Source organism: Cynocephalus volans, chromosome X, assembly GCF_027409185.1.
Source record: "Cynocephalus volans isolate mCynVol1 chromosome X, mCynVol1.pri, whole genome shotgun sequence".
NCBI classification, from domain to species: Eukaryota; Metazoa; Chordata; class Mammalia; order Dermoptera; family Cynocephalidae; genus Cynocephalus; species Cynocephalus volans.
In genome coordinates this window covers 176098742-176123423 of record NC_084478.1, presented here as the reverse complement: position 1 = coordinate 176123423, position 24682 = coordinate 176098742, and the positions used below count along the sequence as shown (strand labels likewise).

Below are 24682 nucleotides of genomic sequence, written 5' to 3'. Positions count from 1 at the left end.
AAATGGAAAAGAAAAAAAAAAGAGATTTAAACGTTTAAAGCAAAGATAATAAATATTAAATACTGCGATGAGCTATCATAAGGAAATTGTGTTCTTGAAGTAGAACCTAATAAAAGGAAGAGAGACCAAAGATATACAATTAAATCTTCAGATATTCTAGAGACTATTGATACAGGATGTTTGACATTCAGACATATGCTAGTAAAGTTTTTGAACTTGTCTAATTCTTGACCATTCATCAGATCTTAGCTCAAATAACACTTCTTCATTGGAAGCCTTCCTTGACTTTTTGGGCTAACCTGATCTCTTTTATATATTCTCAGAGCACTCTTTTTTTTTTTTGCCACAGTGACTAGCTGTGTTTTGTTACATGCATGTGGCTATTGATTGTCTTTCTTCCTTACTAGACTGAAAACTCTGTGAGATCAGAGAGTATCTGTTTTATTAAGTAATGTTTATCCAGTGTCTAGCTCAGTCCTGCACATAGTAGGTGCCTCATAGATTCTCATTTAATAAATAGGGAATGAATGAATATTATTTAATTACTACAGTTTTAGAAAATATTTTAGTACTTTGATAAGGTTAGTCCCTCTGCATTACTCTTTTCTTAAATGAAGTGACATGCCTAAATGGACATTTCATAATAGAACTTAGGTCCATGTGAATGAGTCTATTAAATTATGATATAATTTTATAAATTACTTTTTGTCTATGTTGCTTTGTTACATGAGAAAACAGTGAATTATACGTTCCTCACTATGTATTTGTTTTTCTTTCCTTTCTTGAAACCTGCTAAGTTTGGAAGACTGCTTGACCTGTGTCATCCTATTCATAAGAAATACCAGCTGGCTGTTACTAAGCTTCTTGGCCAGTACATGTTTGCCATTGTTGTAGCCTCTGTAAAAATAGCAAAAGATTGTATTCAATTTCTGAAGGAGGAAAGAGCTGAATCTGAGACATTCCTTGCTCTAGATTACCTAGAGGTAAGAAATTTGTAATGTTGGTATTTAGTAGTGATAAAAACTTGTCTGTTATAGTACGTCTTTATTACCTAAAACAATGGTAGTGACTGAAAAAAATCGTTGCCAATTAGCCCATCATTTGCATGGCTAGCGTTGATGTATTGGCAGACAAAGAATAATATCAAGTAGCTGCTATCTTTCTTGATATCACATCATTTTTTTCCTAATCTAGTTTTGCATAATTCTATCCTGGTGACTCTGATGTCATTGCTCTAGCAGTACACCACTCTGCAAACCAGCCAGCAATGTATTTTGTTCTGTAGCAAAATACAAGTGCTCCTCAACTTGACCATTGCTTTATGTCACGGTAAACCCATCGTAAGTTGAGAATATCATCCATTGAACCCATCGTAAGTTGAGAATATCATCCATTGAAAATGCATTTAATACACCTAACCTACCGAACCTCATAGCTTAGCAACACAGTGCGCTGCAGGGTGTCGGCTGTTTACTCTTGATCACGTGGCTGGCTGAGAGCTGCGGTTTGCTGCCCCTGCCAGCATCACAAGAGAGCACCACACCGCACACCACTAGGCCAGGGAAAGACTGACATTCAAAATTTGAAGTACGGTTTCTACTGAATGTATATCACTTTGACACCATTGTAAAGTCAAGAAGTCATGACTTGAACCATCGTAAGTTAGGGACCATCTAGATAGGAGATGGATAAGATGTATGGTCTGTGGGCGAGATGTCAACTCAGTCTCTATTGTGAATATTTGGTCCAGTGTGTCAACTCTTGGTGGGGCAGTCTCAATTTTGAGCCTTGAGTTATGTGTTGAGATATGTTCCCATGTCCAGAATCTAAATTCCTGCAGCAGGAACTCTGTCATATCACAATTGATATCTTTTGTGATTTTTTATTGCCTACCAAAGATAATGTTTTATTTGATCTGGCAGTCAAGACCCTGAAATGCAGGCAGTGTGCATAGTGGTTAACAGCACATGCCTTGGAGTTGGAGTGCCCTGAGTTTGAATCTCAGCCCTACTTCTAATTTGCTCTCATTAAGTTGTTCATAACTTTTCTGGGCTTCAATTTCTTCATCTATGAAGTAGGAGAATTAATTCTTACCTTATTGGATTATTGCAAGGAATCATTACAAGTAAACCACCTGGCACAGGGTCTGCACAGAGGAGGGGCTCAGCAAGTGCCAGCTGCCCATTGTACTAATACACTTTTGCTTAGACCTTCTGCCTCCTGAAACTTCTTAGTCCTAATTCATCTGCCTGTTAAAATCCTGTTCTACTTATTCCCCACTTGAGATGTTTTTCAAGGCAAACTCCTTTTTAACAACGTCTCATAAAGAAGTATATCAAATATAAAGGGAATACTCTTATCCCTTTTCAGTGTCCAGCTCCTTAATAGTAACTACTTTAGATTGCTCCCATACGCTTCAATTTATATAAATATATATTCGCAAGTGTATATACTCGTGTGTACGTGTGTATATATATAACACACACACACATATACACATTTTGGTTGTATGTAGCATTTTTGCTGTTTTGCTTTGTCACACAAAGGTGAGATCTTAGTTGCAGGTTTTCACTAATACATTGCAGCCACTTTTCTGATCTGTTTGTAGATCCAACCTACGAGTCATGACTAAGAAGGTCTGAAGCCTTTCCTGATCATTTATTCCTAAAGTGTTTTTTAAGTGCCCTAGTGTCGTACCGCTCTTTTGACACGTATGTAAAAGGTTATTATTTTCCACTACATTTCATGGTCTTGAGAGCATGGAGCACTTCTCCTGCATTGTTTTCTCCCAAATAAGTAGTGACAGGGTTGTATCTGGACATTAAATCTTCTGGGTTTTGATGAAGTTTATTTTTAATGTTCATGAGCCAATGGTGGGATATAGCTCATCATGTTCATGTCAAACTTTTATTATGTGTAAGTGCACGCTATTCATCATCTGTCGTCCCGCCTGTATGTGTTTGGTGAGAAAGAACGTAATGAGCAGTTGGTTTATATTTTAGTATATCTAGTATATGAAGAATTTTTTAAACCTTTTAGATCAAGCCAATCAATGAAAAATTGAGGGAGATTAAAGGCTGTAAAATGGCGATTGATGTCATACGGACTCAGTTTCCTCAGCTCAAGAAAGTGATTGAATTTGTGTGTGGAAATGGCCTTGTCTGTGAGACTGTGGAAGAAGCCAGGAGTATTGCATTCGATGGACCTGAAAGACGGAAAGTAAGAAAAGATTTGTACTGGGTGCACTTTTGGATACATTGAAGCAGTATTTATAAGACTCATATATTACACAAACAATATTTATATGTGCTTCCATATGTTCTCTTTTATACGGAAAACTACCATGGGACCCAAGATGGTTACGGCTTCATTAGTTTTTATAATGTTCAGTTAAGTTTTTTAAAATTTCACCTCTGTAGCAGTCCCCAACATCATAAATTATATTTTGGAAAATAGATTTATTGTAATTATATCCTAAAGAAGTTTTTTTGTTTGTTTGTTTTTACTTTATATGGAATAAATGTCCTTATGATCCTCAGACTTTCCCTGCCTTTACATACGTGGTACAAGTATTTTTATATACCAGGAAAGATTTTAGGTGCTTATTTTCATTCTGAGTTAATTCTTCAATAGCTTAATGGAGATACTGCCTTTTACACATTGAAGGTTTAACACATTTGAATTTAATCAAAGCACAATTGAAATGAGATTATTGAATACTAGTCTCGCAAGGGAATAATTTTGGTTTTAAAAACAAATATTGTTTCACTCTCAGTTGAATAGAGTTTATATTTAGTTGAGTGATGTTAAATTCCTGAAATTATCTCTCTCTCTCTCTCCTTTTTTTTAAAAACTACATTCGTGATGAAGTGTAACATAGCGCTGAAGGCATAAGCTCTGATTAAGACCAGTGATTCTACTTAGCAATTAATTATGTGACTTAGGCAAGTTTCTAAAGCTCTAATTTAGTTTTCTCATCTAAAATTGGTGAAATGATATTGCCTGTTTCCTGTGGTTATAAGGATTAAGTTAAGTAATAACATGCAAAATGCTATTATAGTGCCTGGAAAATAACTCTCAAATGATAGTCGTTTTATTGTTTACTAGTCAATTAACACATTTAATCCGGAATGTCCAGAATTGCAAACAGGCTATTCTTATGAGATGTAAGAATTTCCAGTTTTAAATTTAGTGACTTATGTAACATGATTAACTTCTCATACGTTCGGTGCTGCCGTCTATAATAATATTAATAATGATGAGATTACTGTCTTTTAGTAATTACTGTCATTGATTTCTACATATTAAATTTAAGCAAGTGTAATAAGTGAGCTAATAAGGTGTCTTCCTTACTTTGCTACCTCATTAACTATAATTGACCTGTATATGTGTAAAATTGACTTTTGAAGATTTGTATGGCAAATTTAAAGTCACATGGGTAAAAGATTGTTTATTCCTTTACTTAGCAAATATTTATGATTTGTAACTTATTCACAATAACAGGCTTTACCCTGTAGGTTGTATCTTGTTCTCATCAGTATTTCAAAATTTTAATGTTTATTTGTCTCATTTGTATCCTAACTATATTCCAGGAACTTTTAGAGAATTTTCTGTGTTTTAGGTTGGGTACAGCAATTGGATAGATGTCACATTTTCACAGAAATCATCTGATGTCTGCAACTTGTGCTCTTGGTTTTCCACAAGTTTGATATTATGTTTTAGAATTTTCTTTATTCAGATAAAGCACTTCCGAGCTTTCAAGATGGCGGCGGCTGCAGCGGCTGGCGCGGAGTAGCTGAGGTGGAAAAGGTGGCCACTGAGCCTCAGGCAGCCGGGAAGCTTGTGGACCTTCCTCTGGCCATCTCTTAAGGGAGGACTGCTGCTGCTGGCCGGTCGTGGGGGCTCAACGCCACTTTGCCCCCGGCAGGAGAGGCTGCCTCATTTACAGGCAACAGCTTTGAAGTGTGGAGCAGGAAAAGAACTGATTCTTAGCTGCAAAACCGAGTCTTGAAACAGGGAACACGGCGCCAGGGCTGCTGTGGATGCAGCCAGGATCCCGGAGGCTGGGGCCGCACTGAAGGCGGCCAGCTGCCCTATTCAGGATTCGAGGTTTCAGACCGGCATTAAAGAAGATTCCTGGGAGTGCCCGAGCGGTGCCGCGACTGAACAGCCCGAGGCGGCAGCGCCGAGAACACGGAAGGCAACAAACCAGAGACAGAGCGAGCGCCCGACCTGGCACAGCACTGTGAGTGATCCCTGGCACAGCTCTGTTCGGGGAGTGGATGCCCACGCGGCTCCTGCCTGCACCACCAGGCCACTCACTGCCCCGGTGCTGCCTCCATTTTCCCAGGTGCGGGCAGCTCCGCCCTGCTCGGCCATCACTGAGCCCATTTGCTTGGCCTGGCGCGGGGCTTTCCGGACCCTGCGGACCGGCCTCCTCTCCCACTCCCTCCGCGGTTCTCTGGCGGGGCTGGGGGTGTGGGGCGTCCCGACCAGTTTTGGGAGGGCTAGGAAGTACGGGCGGGCCGACTGTCACTCCACCACACCCTGGACTCCGGCCCCGGTAAACTTCCTGTTACTGGGAGGCAGATACCATCTCTGCGACCACCAGTTTGGAAAAAAGCCTAACGAATTTCTGGTTGGGAATAGTGTGGTAGGAGAGTTCCCAGGTCCGCTTGAACCTGCCGGAGAGCAGGCTGCAGGCGGGCACTAGACTCGGTTTATACCGGGGGGATACAAAGGTGAACAAGACCCGAGAAAGATCTACACAGTGATACAAAGGCACCCAGAGAGACCGGTCGTCTGTGCCTAGCAGAAACCTGGTAGACTTCCTGGGCGAGGCGGTGCTGAGCAGGGTCCTGAAGGCCCAGCTGATAGACGAGGGGTGCAGAAGACACACCCCAGCCCAGCACAGTGTGCACAGAGGGGGGAGACGTGCGGCCAGGGAGGCGGAGACTCGACAGAAACCACACACCCGGTGGGGTCGCCACTGCACGATCTAACAGCCTGGGCCAGAGCACACCGAACGGGGAGAAGTCCTGTACAGAAAGTGAAAGCTCAACAGAGATCACACACCCTGTGGTACGTGATCCACCAGCCCAGCAGAGTACAAGCTGACCAGAAAGGTGGATCCCCGGAGAAGCCCAAGACCCGAGGCAACCACACACACAAGACACTAGTGGCCAACTGAGCAGTCACGGCGGGAGCCATACCAAATTGGCAACCACAGCAACATCCTAGTTAGTCATTAGTCTCAAACCGGTGGACTGTGAAACCCCCTGCCACAATGAATAAACACCAAAAAAAAGACACCAGAAATACAAAAAATCAAGAAAGTACACCACCAAAAGTTAATAAATCTCATACTCTAGATCCTGTAGAACAAGAAGCCCTTGAAATAACTGACAAGGAATTTCGAGTGATAATTCTAAGGAAACTGAATGAGATACAAGAAAACTCAGCTAGACATCATGATGAAATGAGGAAAAGTATACAGGATCTGAAAGAGGAAATATACAAGGAAATCAATGTCCTGAAAAAAAATGTAGCAGAACTTGCTGAACTGAAGAAGTTATTCAGAGAAATAAAAAACACAATGGAGAGTTTAACCAGCAGGCTTGTCGAAGTTGAAGAGAGAACCTCTGAACTTGAAGATGGGCTGTTTGAAATAACACAAGCAGACAAAAAGAAAGAAAAAAGAATCAAGGACATGGAAGAAAATCTGAGAGAGATATCAGACAACCTCAAGCGCTCAAATATCCGAGTCATGGGTATTCCAGAAGGGGAGGAAAATGGAGATTCCATTGAAAACATATTCAACAAAATAGTGGCAGAAAACTTCCCAGGTATAGGAAAAATCACAGATCTTCAGATCCAGGAAGCTCAACGATCTCCAAACGTATTCAACCCAAAAAGGCCTTCTCCAAGACATGTCATAGTCAAATTGGCAAAACTCAGAGACAAAGAGAGAATCTTAAAAGCTGCAAGAGAGAAGCGTCAAATCACCTATAAGGGAGCCCCAATCAGGTTAACATCAGACTTTTCATCCCAAACCCTAAAAGCTAGAAAGGAATGGGATGATATTTTCAAAATACTAAAAGACAAAGATTGCCAGCCAAGAATACTCTACCCTGCAAGGCTATCCTTCCGAAATGAGGGGCAAATAGTATATTTCTCAGACAAACAAAAACTGCGGGAGTTCACTACCACAAGACCACCCTTACAAGAAATCCTCAAGGGAGTACTGGGTTTGGTTCCTGAAAAATAACTACCACTGCCATAAAAACCTAAGAAAAATCTAAACCCGCTAGTACAATAAAAATGGCATTCATGAAGAGAAAACAAGCTAACAAAAACACTATCTACAACCTAAGGAACCAACAAAGAAACCAAACAGTAAATCAGAAAGCAAGGAACAAAAGACACCTAAGACAACCAAACAACCAATAAAATGTTAGGAATAAATCAACACCTTTCAATAACAACTCTTAATGTAAAAGGCTTAAATTCCCCAATCAAAAGACACAGACTGGCTGACTGGATCAAAAAGCAGGACCCAACTATATGCTGCCTACAAGAGACCCACCTCACCCATAAAGATTCACACAGACTAAGAGTGAAAGGATGGAAAAAGATTTACCATGCAAACAGAAAAGAAAAACGAGCTGGCGTAGCTATTCTTATATCTGACAAAATAGACTTTAAACTAAAAACCATAAAAAGAGACAATGAGGGACACTACTTAATGATAAAAGGACTGATCCATCAAGAAGACATAACAATCATAAATATGTACGCACCCAATGTTGGAGCAGCCAGATTTATAAAACAAACTCTATTAGACCTAAAGAAGGAAATAGACACTAATACCATAATAGCAGGGGACCTGAACACTCCACTGTCAATATTAGACAGATCATCTAGGCAAAGAATCAGTAGAGAAACACAAGATCTAAACAAGACTCTAGACCAATTGGAATTGGCAGATATCTACAGAACATTCCACCCAACAACCTCAGAATATTCATTCTTCTCATCAGCACATGGATCATTGTCCAGGATAGATCACATATTAGGTCACAAATCAAGTCTCAATAAATTCAAAAAAATTGGAATTATCCCATGTATCTTCTCAGACCACAATGGATTAAAACTAGAAATTAATAACAAACAAAACTCTGGAAACTATACAAACACATGGAAATTAAACAGCATTCTACTTAATGACATATGGGTCCAAGAAGAAATCAAGCAGGAAATCAAAAAGTTTATTGAAACTAATGAAAACAATGATACATCATACCAAAACCTGTGGGATACTGCAAAAGCAGTATTGAGGGGAAAATTTATTGCATTAAATGCTCACTTCAGAAGAATGGAAAGATTGCAAGTGAACAACCTAACACTTCACCTTAAAGAACTAGAAAAACAAGAACAATCCAATCCTAAAGTTAGCAGACGGAAAGAAATCATTAAGATCAGAGCAGAACTGAATGAAATTGAAAACCAAAAAACAATTCAAAAGATCAACGAATCAAAAAGTTGGTTTTTTGAAAAGATAAATAAAATTGACAAACCATTAGCATGGCTAACAGAAAAAAGAAGAGAGAAGACTCAAATAACAAAAATTAGAAATGAAAAAGGCGATATTACAACTGATTCATCTGAAATACAAGGAATCATTCGAGACTACTATAAACAACTATACGCCAACAAATTTGAAAATCTGGAGGAAATGGATAAATTTCTGGACACACACAAGCTCCCAAAACTGAACCGTGAAGATGTAGAAAATTTGAACAGACCAATAACAATAAAGGAGATTGAAGCTGTTATCAGAAGGCTCCCAACAAAGAAAAGCCCAGGACCAGATGGATTCACAGCAGAATTTTACCAAACATTCAAAGAGGAATTGACACCGATTCTTTACAAACTATTCCAAAAGATTGAAACGGATGCAAATCTCCCAAACTCATTCTATGAAGCAAACATCATCCTGATACCAAAACCAGGTAAAGATATAACCAAAAAAGAAAACTACAGGCCGATATCCTTGATGAATATAGATGCAAAAATCCTCACTAAAATACTAGCAAACAGAATACAGCAACACATACGAAAAATTATTCATCACGATCAAGTGGGATTCATCCCAGGGATGCAAGGTTGGTTCAACATACGCAAATCAATAAATGTGATACACCATATTAATAAACTCAAACACAAGGACCCTATGATCATCTCTATAGATGCTGAAAAAGCATTTGATAAAGTTCAGCACTCATTCATGACAAAGACCCTCTATAAGTTAGGTATAGAGGGAAAGTATCTCAACATAATTAAAGCCATATATGCCAAACCCACTGCCAATATCATCCTGAATGGGGAAAAGCTGAAAGCTTTTCCTTTAAGAACAGGCACTAGACAAGGATGCCCACTCTCACCACTCCTATTCAACATAGTGTTGGAAGTACTAGCCAGAGCAATCAGAGAAGAGAAGGAAATAAAGGGCATCCAGATTGGAAAAGATGAAGTCAAACTGTCCCTGTTTGCAGATGACATGATCCTATATATCGAACAGCCTAAAACCTCTACAAAAAAACTGTTGGAATTGATAAATGATTTCAGCACAGTAGCAGGATACAAAATCAACACACAAAAATCAGTAGCATTTCTTTTCTCCAATAGTGAACATGCAGAAGGAGAAATCAAGAAAGCCTGCCCATTTACAATAGCCACCAAAAAAATAAAATACTTAGGAATTGAGTTAACCAAGGAGGTGAAAAATCTCTATAATGAGAACTACAAACCACTGCTGAGAGAAATTAGAGAGGATACAAGAAGATGGAAATATATTCCATGCTCTTGGATTGGAAGAATCAACATAGTGAAAATGTCCATACTACCCAAAGTGATATACAAATTCAATGCAATCCCCATCAAAATTCCAAAGACATTTTTCTCAGAAATGGAAAAAACTATTCAGACATTTATATGGAACAATAAAAGACCACGAATAGCCAAAGCAATGCTCAGCAAAAAAAATAAAGCTGGAGGCATAATACTACCTGACTTTAAGCTATACTACAAAGCTATAATAACCAAAACAGTATGGTACTGGCATAAAAACAGACACACTGACCAATGGAATAGAATAGAGAATCCAGAAATCAACCCACACACTTACTGCCATCTGATCTTTGACAAAGGCACCAAGCCTATTCACTGGGGAAGGGACTGCCTCTTCAGCAAGTGGTGCTGGGATAACTGGATATCGATATGCAGGAGAATGAAACTAGATCCATACCTCTCACTGTATACTAAAATCAACTCAAAATGGATTAAGGATTTAAATATACACCCTGAGACAATAAAACTTCTTAAAGAAAACATAGGAGAAACACTTCAGGAAATAGGACTGGGCACAGACTTCATGAATACGACCCCAAAAGCACGGGTAACCAAAGGAAAAATAAACAAATGGGATTATATCAAACTAAAAAGCTTCTGCACAGCAAAAGAAACAATTAAAAGAGTTAAAAGACAACCAACAGAGTGGGAGAAAATATTTGCAAAATATACATCTGACAAAGGATTAATATCCAGAATATATAAGGAACTCAAACAACTTTACAAGAAGAAAACAAGCAACCCAATTAAAAAATGGGCAAAAGAGCTAAGTAGGCATTTCTCTAAGGAAGATATCCAAATGGCCAACAGACATATGAAAAAATGCTCAACATCACTCAGCATCCGGGAAATGCAAATCAAAACCACATTGAGATACCATCTAACCCCAGTTAGGATGGCTAAAATCCAAAAGACTATGAACGATAAATGCTGGCGAGGCTGCGGAGAAAAAGGAACTCTCATACATTGTTGGTGGGACTGCAAAATGGTGCAGCCTCTATGGAAAATGGTATGGAGGTTCCTTAAACAATTGCAAATAGATCTACCATACGACCCAGCCATCCCACTGTTGGGAATATACCCAGAGGAATGGAAATCATCAAGTCGAAGGTATACCTGTTCCCCAGTGTTCATCGCAGCACTCTTTACAATAGCCAAGAGTTGGAACCAGCCCAATTGTCCATCATCAGATGAGTGGATACGGAAAATGTGGTATATCTGCACAATGGAATACTACTCAGCTATAAAAATGAATGAAATACTGCCATTTGCAACAACATGGATGGACCTTGAGAGAATTATATTAAGTGAAACAAGTCAGGCACAGAAAGAGAAATACCACATGTTCTCACTTATTGGAGGGAGCTAAAAATTAATATATAAATTCACACACACACACACACACACACACACACACACACACACACACACACACACACACACAAACCGGGGGGGGGGGGAGAAGATATAACAACCACAATTATTTGAAGTTGATACAACAAGCAAACAGAAAGGACATTGTTGGGGGGGAGGGGGGAGGGAGAAGGGAGGGAGGTGTTGGTGATGGGGAGCAATAATCAGCTACAATGTATATCGACAAAATAAAATTTAAAAAAAAAGAATTTTCTTTATTCAAACATTGCAAGTGATATCACAAAATAGTTTGGTTTATATATAAACTATAGTATATATAATCTATATACATAACTACAAACTACATAAGTTAACAGCAATTCTGCTAGCTATAGTTTTGTTACCATATTTTTGTGATAACTCAATTTTTTAATAATTTAAAAACTTATGTACTAACATTTCAGAAACTAGAATCTCTTTACATATACTGAATTATTCCATTCACCCCCCTTAAACAGAGTCACAACAGTTATTTGCTTCTTTCTCCCATAGACTGGTTGTTATTTTAAAATATGTATGGGAAGATCTATTTGTTTTGCCCTTTTAATATGATGGAGCAAAAAAATGTCATTACATAGCTGAATGATTTGTGAAAAGATCGTTTTTCAAAATTTGCACACATTGTACAAAAGTGAATAAAAGTACCGGGTACCGCTTGAACGAGTACCATCGGGAATAAAATGTAGTTGAACTTAATCCTCATACTTTTATATCAGAATAAGTTCTGGATGGATTAGAAACATAAACGTGAAGAATAAAACCGTAAAATTTTTAAGAGAAAACATGGAAATATTTTCTCAATCCCAGAGGCAGCAATGCCTTTACAATACGACAGAAAACCCAAAAGCTATGAAAGATGGATAAATTCACGTAACATAAAGAATTCCTACATGGCAAAAACCACCATGAGCAAAATAAAAAAGAAAATGGCGAGCTGGGGGAAATATTTGCAACTCATGGAAAAGAACAAATTTTCCTGCAAATCAAGGGAAAAGAACAATGATACAGTGGGAAAATGGACAAAGGATATGAACAAACTTGTTTTCATAAAAGGAAGTATAATTGCTCTTAACCATGAAAACTTAACCTCACCTGTAAGATGGGAAATGCCCCTTAAAACTACACGGAGGTTCTGTTTTCACCCGTCAGACCGACCAGCATCAGAAAGTGTGATGACATTCTGTGGGGCAGGAGGCCTTTCCTTCACGGCTGAGAGTGTAAATTTCTACCTGCTCTGTGAAGGGGAATTCCTAAAAGTTGTACCTTCTAGCAGCTTCACATATAGATCATTTTCACTGTATGAAATGATGTGTGCACAAGGTTTATCCATTGATCCATGTGTGTAATAGGAAAAGTTGGGACCAACCCCGATACCTATACAAGACTAGTTCAATAAAATTAGAATACGTTCATAGAATGCAGTACTATGCAACCTTAAAAAAGCATGTAGCTCTTGATGTATGTCCAAGTATGAGACAATCTCCAAGATATGTTCAGTTAAAAAAACAATAAGTAGACTATTTGTGTAAAAATGGGGAAGAAATTTATGCATGTATTTGTTTCTATATGCAAAAATATTTCTGGGAGAATACTCAAGAAATTGAAAGCATTGATTACATCTAGGGATGGTAGTGATACTTGGGGCCAGGAATTCCAGGCACATTTTTCATTCTATTCTTAAATATCTTTTAAATTTTGAACTATGTGAATATCTTACCCATTCAGAAATAAAATATTAAAGGATATTATTTTTCATACCAAAAAAAGAGGACTTAAAAATACAGTATACTTTACATAACACAAAAATTGTAGGAGAATCTATTTCACCATCCTATAACGCTGGAACAATATTTCTTGAAACAATTGAAGTTGGTTCAGGAAATAGTGTGTTATCCTACAGAACAAGTTTTTAATGCCAAAGAATTCATTCTTTTTGCAGGCCCATGCCCTCTGAACTTTTATGTGATGGTATTTAAAAATTTCCTCAGCTCCTTATTTTATGTGAGATACAGCTATGCCAGCCAAGGTATTTTTCAGAATGTAACCCCCAAGGTAGGCAGGGATTACGGCACTGAGCAACTCATATGAGCTATACGTGTAGGAAACTGCAGTCTGGGGGAAAAACGTTTTTCTGGAATAGCAGTTTAACTGTAAGTCAAATGAAAGAAGGTACATTGACATTTAATACAAATAAATTGTTGTGTACCTAAAAACTACTGAAAACTCATAAAATTCATAATTCATTGTTTTGTTCCCTACTACATTTTTAAATTTGAAAGAGATGTATAATATAGTAGTTAAGAACATGGACTTAGGTATTTGACTAAGTTGGACTGTAGCCCGTGTGCTATATTGCCTATGGCTTTTAGGCAAGTTACTTAATATCTTTAAGCAAGGCCCGTTTTGTAAAATGGAAATAACATCTACATCAAGTCAAATAATGTATAAGCATTGTGTCAATGCACATTGTGTTCAGCAGTGAGTAGTTGCAATAACAACAGCATCAGTCACTGCAGCAATAAAGTAAAAACAACTCCAGAAAATCACTGCACACACTGTTTAAAGAGGCAAAATTGACTTGCCCACGTATCACGGTTGGGAAGAAAGAGTTGGCACTAGAACTTAGGTTTATTTTGACAGATATTTATTAGCTCAAAATCCTTGACATACTTCTCTCTCTTCTCTCCAAGCAGGCCCCCGTACATTTTTATTCTGTTATACTTTGGTTTACATACATCAGAAATACAAGTAGATAAATGTTCAGTTTAGAAAACTTTGGAAAACAGGAGCTGAAAAAGAAAACACCTCACCTCATTCCCTAACATAGTTGCCAAGTAAAATATTTGGACATACATATACAAAAAATTATTTGTTTATCTGAAATTCAAATTTAGCTGGGCATCCTGTATTTTTATTTGCCATACGTGGTAACCACACTCTATAAGAACTACTAGTGAGTATTATAGCATATATGTTATATCTTATGTTATTTTATAAACAACTATATTTGTAAGTTATTTTTATATATACAACTGGGACTTTATAATAAGATTAATTATATATTTACCTAAGTTTACCACTGTTTTTTTAGTTTACTTTTCTTCAATGGTCTCACTTTTATATTCTAATGTTTATCTGTCAGGAATTTATTTTGATGTACACTGTTAAATGTTGGTATTAGCTTTTTCCCCTAAATGATTAATTACTTGCCATAATATCATATACTGAATTTTTTTCTCTTTCTTATTTAATTAAATTTAGTGATTATAATATTATAATTTAGCCTTTAAAGTAGTCTAAATTATTAATTATACTTTGTTCTTTTTTCACCTAGTTTAATTTCTTAACTTTATTTTAATTAATATTTGTAGCTTTCTGATTGTATATTAACATACATTATAATTTTATTGTAATCTATGAGAATTAATTCTTTAACAAAATAATCAAGGTACACATTATAAATAAAGAAAATGCTAGCCCACAAGCACTATGTAACCAGCATGTTTAAAAGGAAATTCATGTTCTTTTTACTAAATCTTGATCTCTCTTCTGTTCTTCAACTCAATTCTTGATGATACTATTCCAGCCAAACAAAATCCTGTTGTTTCCCCAGGGATTCTTTCCTGACCTCTATATCCAAACAATCCCCAGGCTCTTCTTATAATATATCCTAAATATTTCTCAAATCTTTTTCCTTTTCTTAGACCTCAGTAATATTGGTTGAATTTATACCATCATCTCTGGCCTTGCTGGACCAATGCATTTTCCAAATAGTTGCCAGAATGGTCTATCTAAAGCTCCTCTCTGACATTTCTCTTTCTGTTGGGTTTCAGTGTGTTCAGAGCCAGTCCTCCTCAGCTCCCTCTACAGGCTCCACTAGTCCTCAGTGGAATTCCATCCACGTTCTTCCTCTGATGGCTGCCAAAGATCTGGCCTGTCTACTAGCCTCATCTCTAAGTTGTTCCGTAACTGTTGCAGGAATTCCAAACCCATTATATTCCTTCTTTCCCCATCCCATCCCTGTGACACGTGCACACTCATACACAATCCATTTTATGCATTCATGCCTTTCCCACCAGCATGCCACCACTGCCATTTCCCTGGCTACCTCCTGTCTGTGTCAGAGACAACTGCCTGCTCAATATTCCTCTCTGCTTCTCCCTTACTCATGGACCTTGATTTCATTGTGTAGCAATCTAGGTGTAGCTACTGGATGTAAATGGTAGTCATTGCTGGGCCTGCCAGGAAAGCTTCCTTATGGGAACCTTTTACCCTGACTCTCCCTTCCTGTCTTCTTTCTTGAAGCACAGACACTATGGCTGAAACTCTACGAGTCGTCTTGGACCACACAAGGACTTTGAAGATTGTCATATAAGAGACATTGGCATACACATATACACACATTACTAGTACACACAGTGTAGAGGTAAAATATGCTTTATTGACAACAATTTAGAAGCAGGAAAGCAGTGGAGCCTTTCACTTACTCCATAAAGCACATGCTTACTAACAGGACTATAAACTTCACGCTGTATTATACCTTGACTCCATTTAAATTTTTTTGTTGGTTCCAGTTTCATATCCACTTTGGAGAGTGCGATATTTTTGGTATCCTAAAATTATGAAGGCAATTTTCAAAATATGCCATTGACATATATGACAAGATTCCTCTAGACCCAGGACTATGTGATGTAATCTATTTGATACTGCATATAAGTATTCTTAGTTTTTGCTTGCCAGTGTTGAATATGTTTGAAACTAATGTTCAGCTTATTTCAAACCTTTGTAATTGCTGCTAATTTGTTATCTAGAATTGCTTTGGGCCTGAGTAAAAGGGGTTTTGCATTTGTGGCTTGTTTCTTGGCTGGTGTCCCTTCGTAAACTACATACTTTGTCAGTAAAGTATAGTAAGTGGTTTCTCATCTTCAAATTTTCAGCTGTACAAATTGCCACATTATGTCCTTATTTTTGTCTTCTTTATGTATGTTTTTTCAAGGTAAAATATTTTTGATTTTACAGACAGTGGCTCTTGATGGAACATTATTTTTAAAATCGGGCGTGATCTCTGGAGGGTCAAGTGATTTAAAAGACATGGCTAGATGCTGGGATGAGAAAGAGTTAACGAATCTAAGAGTCAGAAGAAGCCAGCTAATCCAAGAGCTGAAGGTAAATCCATGTCATAAAAGTTCCAAAATACTAGTTCAATAAGGGAGTGTGTTTTTAAAACAGGTTGGGGTTTTGGGTAATAAAAGTAGCATGCCTATCATTTTAAAATATTCAAATAATGTAGAATGGAATACAGTAAAAAGTAAAAATTATATATCAGTGGTATTTGCTAAATGCAGTTTGATGCTTAACCTCCTGAAGTATTCTCTGTATATGCAAGTATATGTATTTTCCTATTTTCTTTGCTTTAAAATATATTTTTGCTGTAAGTAGTGTTTGCAACAAGCTTTTTCATTTAATGCCGTAAAATGACATGTTTTAATTTTCATATATAGAAAGTTACTTTATTTTTTAGTGAATTGTGCCTGGTATTTTATTTTGTAGATGTTATTTATTTAACCAGTCTCCTATTGATTTGTATTGTGCTGTTCCAAATGGTCCAACGTTAAACATTCTTTAGAGATGGAGAATAACATAGTATCTAAGAGTATAAATTCTAGAGCCATATATAATTCTAAAGCTGCGTGGGTTTGAATCCTGACTCTGCCAGTCACTAGTGGTATGACCTTGAGTAAGTTCCTCTTTGTACTTTAGTTGTCCCATCTGTACAATGGGGATCATAAAAGTACCTTGCATTTAGTGTTATTATAAGGAATAAATCAAATAATTTATGTAAAATACTTAAAATTCCTGGCATATGAAGCACTCTATAAATGTATGTTATTATATCTTTATTTGCATAAATATATCTCTGAGATGAATTTCTATAAGTGGAATATCTGGGTCTAAGAATATGTGTATTTAAAATGTTGATAGACAGTTGGTCAATTAGCTCACTTGGTTAGAGTGCAGTGTTATAACACCAAGGTCAAGGGTTCTATCCCTGTACGAGTTAGCCACCAAAAAATATATAAATAAATAAAATGTTGATAGATATTGCTAAATTCTCATCAAAAGAAAACCTGTAGTAGAGTGTGCATGTCCGTACATTGTAGTACTGGGTACTAGCAAATATTTGTCTTTGTCAATCTGATTGATAGGAAACTGTGGTCTACTTTGATATTCATTTCTTAAATTATAACAGGTTGAACATTTCCTCATGTATTTATTGGTTCCTTGTAAGTTTTTCTTCTGTGAACTGTTTTTTTTTTCTGTGCACATTTTTCTATTAGATTGTTTGTTATTTTATTACCTATTTTATTTGTATAATAAGTAAACGAGCATACAATAACAGTCACCAATTTTAAGTGTGTAATTTAATACATTTTGACAAATGTATTTCATTATGTAACCACCACCACAATCATGATGTAGATCATTTCCACTACCCCACCCCCACACACAATCCCATTTTTGTGCTCCTTTACACTCAGTCCCCTCCCCTAGACCCCTTAGGCCCTGGCAACCCAATCTTTCTGTCATTACAGTTTTTCCTCTTCTAGGCTTTCACTTGAATGGAATCATACAGTAAGAAGTTTTTGCCCATGCTTTCTTTACTTAGCCTACCGTTTTTGATACTCATGTTGTGTGCGTTATCACCAGTTTATTCCTGTTGATTGCCAAGTATCTGTTTGACACTTGACTTTATTCTTTTTGTCATACATGTGTTTTTCATCTTTATGTAGCCAAATTTATTAATCTGTTATTACTTCTGGATGTTGTAATGTATCATGCTTAGAGAGATGTAATTCTTTCTTAAGCTCACAGAAGAAATTCAATAATGCTTCCTTCTAGTGCTTTCGTGTATTTAACATTTACTCTTTTTTTTTATTCCTTTGGAATTTATTTTGATGACTGGGATCCAGCTTATTTTTGCCAATTGACTTGTCATTTTATAAAAGTATCATTTGTCGCATATTGTATTTCCCCCTCCACATACTTGAAATGTCAACTTTAGATACTAAATTGATAGAATGCTTCCAGATTATTTATTTTTCCTATTTAGCTTTCTTCTTTTGTGTATACAAATTACCAGTTTCTGACTCAAGGAATGAATCAAAAACTTGATTTTTGGCAAGGTTACTTAACATCTTTTACTCTTTTTCTGTAAGCATAAGAGCACATTTTATGTTTTAGTCTAAGGTATAGAAATATACAGCTTTTGAAAGTTTTACAAATTTAGGTCAAGGCACAGAGAAAGTTCTGATGATGGCAACTTGAAATGAATCTTGCATCCTATCCATGTCCATATTAACTTTCTACCTGGTTTTTGTTTGTTTGTATGTTTGTTTTAATTTACTTTTTTTATTATACATACATTTGGGGTGTAATGTTGATTTTCAATAATTGTGTAGAATGTGTGCTAGTTGGATCAATATAGTTACCTGTGGCTTTTTGTTGCTTTGCCCCTCACGGATTTGTCATCCCACTTCCCCTGGGTGACAGAGACACAAAGGATCACTCAAATCCCATCTCTACTGAGCAGTGAGAGGCCCCAAAGTGGTTAATCTCCCACAAGAACCCTCAAGCAAGAGGGATCCCTTCCTTGGGAAATTAACACCAAATTGGGGTTCTCTTCCTGCATTTATTTTCCAGACCAGGAAGTTACAGGAAGAGAACAAATGTGGGGTTATAGTTTAAAAATATAGGCTGGGAACTTTTGGTGAAACAAGCCAGATGACATTCCAGTAGACAGTTAGGTGAACTTATCAACACAAGCTTGATCTTAGCAAACATTCCTCCATATAGCAATTTCTCTGTATCTTTACATAACAATCAGTAACTAGTCTGTCTTTGAGCCAGCAACCTGCTGTGCCACAATCCTTATCTTGCAACAGAGACTTATAGCCTGAGGAAAATTTCCTGTCCATTGAACAATTCCTCATCAGCCCCCTTCCTTTTCCCCTCCCCTCCCCTTTTCCACTTACAGTTTTCTAAAGTTCAACATATCACTGTGATTGTTGTTTCTTTTTTACTTTCTCTCTGCCTCTCTTTATTGTTCATTTGTTTATTTATGGATTCAACTCTCAGCTATGAGTGTGGTATTTCTCTTTCTGTACCTGGGTTGTTTCCCTTAGGATAATTTTGTCCAGGCTCATCCATGTTGTTGCTAACAGCAGAAGTTCATTCTTTTTATGGCTGAGTAGTATTCCAATGTTTATATATACCACAAATTCCTTATCCAGGCATCCATCTATGGACATTTAGGTTGGTTCCATTGCCTAGCTATTGTAAATAGAGCTGCGGTAAACATGGGAGTGCAGGTATCCCTGTGACCTGATGTTTTTCAAACCTCTAGATGTATCCCCAGGAATGGGATTGCTGGATAATATGGAAGTTCTCTGTGCAGTTGTTTGAGGAACCTCCATACTGTTCTCCATAATGGCTGTACTAATTTACAGTCCCAGCAACAGTGTAGGAAGGTCCCCCTTCTTCACATCCTTGCCAGCATTTGTTCTCTGTCTTTTTGATAGTAGCCAGTCTAACTGGGGTGAGATGATATCTCAGTGGGGTTTTGATTTGTGTTTCCCTGATGATTAGTTGTGTTGAGCATTTTTTCATATACCTGTTGGCCATTTGTATGTCAACCTTTGAGAAATGTCTATTCAGCTCCTTTGCCCATTTTTTAATTGGATCATTGTTTACTGTAAAGTTGTCTGAGCTCTTTATACATTCTGTATATTAGTCCATTGCCAGTTGCATAGTTTGCAAATATTTTCTCCCATTGTGTAGGATGTCTTTTCACTCTATTGATTGTTTCGTTTGCTATGCAGAATCTGTTTAGTTTGATATAATCCCATTTGTTCATTTTTTCTTCTGTTGCCTGTGCTTTTGGTGGGTTATTCATAAAGTCATTGCCCAGTCCTAAATCCTGTAGTGTTTCCCCTATGTTTTCTTCTAGAAGTTTAAAGTTTCAGGCCTTATATTTAGATTGCTAATCCATTTTGTGTCGATTTTGTTATATGGTGAAAGGTACAGATCAAGTTTCATTCTTCTACAAATGGATATTCAGTTTTCACAGCAGCATTTATTGAAGAGATAGTCTTTTCCCCAATGTATATCCTTGGGGCCTCTGCCAAAGATGAGTTGGCTGGAAATATGTGGGTTGATTTCTGAGTTCTCTATACTGTTCCATTGGTCCACATGTCTGTTTCTGTGCCAGTACTATGCTACATTACAGACTTGTAATATAGTCTGAAGTCAGGAAACTTAATACCTCTAGCTTTACTTTTTTTGCTCATAATTGCTTTGGCTATTTGGGGTCTTTTGTTGTTCCATATGAATGTTAGATGTGTGTCTCATCTGAACCAAGTGACAGCTGGGTGGAAATGATATCTTGGGTTCTGGGGGAGGCTGCTCGGAAAAGCTGATGCAGGAATTCCTCCTCTTCATCTGTAAAGAGCACCTCGGGAAGAATAAGGACATGGGGATCCTAAGGGTAAGTTAAATTTGTCCCATGTGGGTATGGCTGGTCTTGAATCCCCGGAAGCTAATTATTTGCTGAACAGGTAGGTTGTGAGGCTGCTCCTCTTTAGGGTGCTTTAATACCCAAACCTGATCCTCAGTGGGCAAAAAATACATAAAAGCATCTGAGGTGTTCCAGGAGACAGGCAACAACTTGAACAAAACAAACAAATAAAACAAAAACAAAAACAAACGAAAAAAATGAAGGAGCTTTAAGGAGATTCAGTATAGTTTTGACCCTCACCCCAACCCCTGTTGCCTAAAAAAAAAAAAAAAAAAATGAATAAGAAAGACCTTCTGGAACTAAAAATATTTCTTAGCTACAGAATGAAGTAGGTGAATTGAAGGAGAAGATTCCTGTTGTTGACAACCAAATTAGCAACCTGAGAGACCAAATGGAAGAAGCATCTCAATGAAGGGAACAAAATTGCAAAGATAATGAAATCATGAAGTAAAGATATCTGCTAATAGAGACTTAGCGGATAGACTCGGGGAACTTGACTTGAGAATAATAAAATCCCAGAAGGATGAAAAGTAACACAGAGGAGAGGAAACATATTTATAAAAAATTCTCTAATTTGAGAATGAATTTTAATATACCACAGAAAGGACACACTCAGTCCCATGTAGGTTTGGTGAGAAAAGGCCCACCATAATGAAGATCTTGGTGTAATTCGTGTGCTAAACAACCCTCCCTCACACTTTTCAAAAAAAAAATTATACGGAAAAAAAATCAAGCATATAGACTACAGAGCTTGTTAGTACTATGGAATAATAGCCACAGGGAAAAGGATTGTAGCCCAGGATACCATTTAACTTTTAGGAGTCTGCATACAAGCAGATTCAGAGACTATGTCATCATATACTCCATGTGACAAAGATACTAGAGAAAGTACTCTAAGCACCACATGAATTAAATTAGACCTAATTATGATGAATTAACAGTGCTAAACTAACAGCCAAACCAACATAATAGAAATGGAGAGGGATGTAAATAAGTTCCAAAGTTCTCATCTGTGAAGAGAGGAAATTAGAATATTCTAAAGATTGAATCTTGAGGGGTAGGAGGGTCAGAGGTGGAACCAAAGTGTTAAACACAAGAACAGATAGCAAAGCAACAAAAATGAATGAAAAGAACCAAAAATGGAAGGAATAAATTTTTTGTATAACAGACATTACGGGAAATGAGCGGATTCAAGTCTCCCATTAAAAGACCAAGACTGTCATAGGTTAAAAAGCTAAACGTGTCGTTTACAAGAAGTCATCTTAAAATTGAGTGTTGAAAATAATGGCATGAGCACCTGACAAATGCAAACAAAAAAAAAAGTAGTGACAATATCAGACAATGTGAAATTTAAAGTTAAAAATCCTTGGGTTGTATAGTACACTTTTAATAAAGATTTATTAAATGACTTGAACAAAGAAGATGTTATGTGATAAGAAACAAAGCTCTCCATTATATAGCTGTTTGCAGCACACAGCACCTAAGTATTTAAAGTGAGAATATTTCTTAGTAAAGATGAAACTTATAGTGAAACATTTTAGTGGTATGACTCGAAGTTACTCGCAGGCTTTTATGCTTTAGTTACCTCATCAATAGAATGGGAATAATAATAGCACCGATTTCATAACCTTGTTAAGGGGATTAAGACGGTTAATAAATAGAAGCTGCAAAGAACAATGATAAGTGCTCAATAAATGTGAAGTATAATGAACAATACCCATGAAACACTTAGAGGAACTGATCACATGCTGACCGCAATGGAAACCTCAACAGTTTCTTAAACGTACACGTGAGGTCACCTTGATCATACTCCATGAAGTTAGAAATAGTGAATAAAAAAGTCTTTGCCTACATAGAAATTCAGTGTGCTTGTAGATAGTTTAGGGATCAACAAGGAATCAAGAGGCAAATTATAAAATGTCTAGAAAATGATGAATATACTTTCTACCATTATTTTTAAGACACAGTAAAATCTGCATCAAGAGTGAAATGTTTTAATTATTAAAGAAGAAAGATGAAATACAAGGGAAGTTATTAATCACCTTAAGAGATTAGAACAACCACAAAGTACCAAAACCATAAAAGGGAATTATTTTTAAAGCTGAAATTAATTACAACTTAGAAAAGGGACAAATGAATCTAAAACCTGGTTCCTTTGAATGACTAATAAAATTCAGTCTCTTTTTTTAAATTAAAATTTAGACTCTTTGCAACCCTAATGGAGGAAAGAAAAGCCAGAAGCAAACATACGTGATCAGGAATGAGAAAATTAAAAACCTTTAAAGGATCTTAGATGCAAATAACTATATAATTTAAAAAATGGAAAACCTGGAAGAAATTATTTTCAGAAAATATTGACTACCAAGATTAAACAGAAAAAAAGTGGGACATTTGAAAAGACAGGCAGTAGCAGGCATTAATGTCATTGGGTGGCCCAGTCCCCATCCACATCTTCCTCCTTCCTTACCTCCCTCTATTGTAGAATCATAAAACACTAAGAGGACTTGATTTCCCAAGTTTCCTTGTGGCTATGGGTGGCCATGTGACAGTTTTGGCCAATGAGATATAAATGGAAGTGTTACTGTTACTTTTTGCATTTTCTTGTACTTGACTAGAACACAGTCAAGAGGTCTGGAGCTGTAGCAGCAATCTTGCACCAAGAGAAAAGCAAGCACGAGATAAAAGCCGTTGAACTGAGAAAGTGAGAGTGGGTGCCATTGTTGAGCAACTGCATCACACTAGACTGCTTGTGTTTGGGGGAAGTATAAAACCACTATATTTAAAGCCACTGTTAGTTGGCTGATCTATAATTGAAAAAAGACTTAAGGAATATAAAATGGTACAGCTGCTGTGGAAAATAGGGTGGTGGTTCCTCAAAAATAGAATGATCCAGCAATTCTACTTTGGGGTGCCTACCCAAAAGAATTGGAAGCAGGGTCTCAGGGATATTTGTACACCCATGTTCATAGCAGCATTATTCACAATAGCTGAAAGGTAGGAAGGAGCAAGCCAAGTGTCCATCAGTGGACGAATGGATAAAAATGTGATATATACATGTGAGTACAGTGGGCTGGGGGAATGGAGAAAGAGTAGTTTAATGGACTTAGAGTTTCAGTTTTACAAAATGAACAGTTCTGAAGATTATTGCATGACATTGTAAATATTTTAACACTACTGAACTATACACTTAAAAATAGTAAAGATAGTAAATTTTATGTTACGTGTATTTTACCACAAATTAAAAAAAAGAAGACTCTGGGTTTATAGCTGGCTGAGGTCTATGTGATATCATTCTAATGTTATGTAAACCATTCTAGATCATGAAAAATATGGAAGCTTCCCAGTTCATTTTATAAAGATAGTGTAGCTTTAATATTAAATATTATAAAGATAGTAAAAAACCGAAACTAAAGACTAACTTCCCATATGAATATAAATGCATAGTTTATATTTGTGCACCTCAAAAGGGAAAAACATATTCTCACAATAGGAATAAATGCAAATATTAAGGCACAATAACTCCATAAATATATGCAATTATCATGGGTCAATTAAGAAAAAAAGACAAAAGGAGAGAAATAGAGAGTAGAATAGTGGTTACCAGAGGCTCGGTGGGGGAGGGGCCTGGGGACAGGGTGGTGGCCCAGTACAAAGCTACAGTTACAGAGGAGGAATAAGTCCTGGTGCCCTAGGGTGACAGTAGCTAATAATATTGTATAGTATATTTCAAGACAGCCACAAAAGAGTATCCTGAATGTTATAATCACAGAGGAATGAATGTCTAGG

General features: G+C 36.9%; 1 protein-coding gene across 2 annotated transcripts in view; it reads left to right on the top strand.

Annotated features, from left to right (window-relative positions):
• LOC134367448 (structural maintenance of chromosomes protein 1B-like) overlaps positions 1-24682 on the top strand; it is an 84142-nt gene that overhangs the window by 21618 nt on the left and 37842 nt on the right. For both annotated transcript variants that reach the window (XM_063084206.1, XM_063084205.1), the window contains exons 10-12: positions 798-983; positions 3040-3219; positions 16342-16488. In XM_063084206.1, coding sequence (XP_062940276.1) covers positions 798-983; positions 3040-3219; positions 16342-16488 — 513 coding nt within the window. The remainder of the gene's footprint in view (positions 1-797; positions 984-3039; positions 3220-16341; positions 16489-24682) is intronic.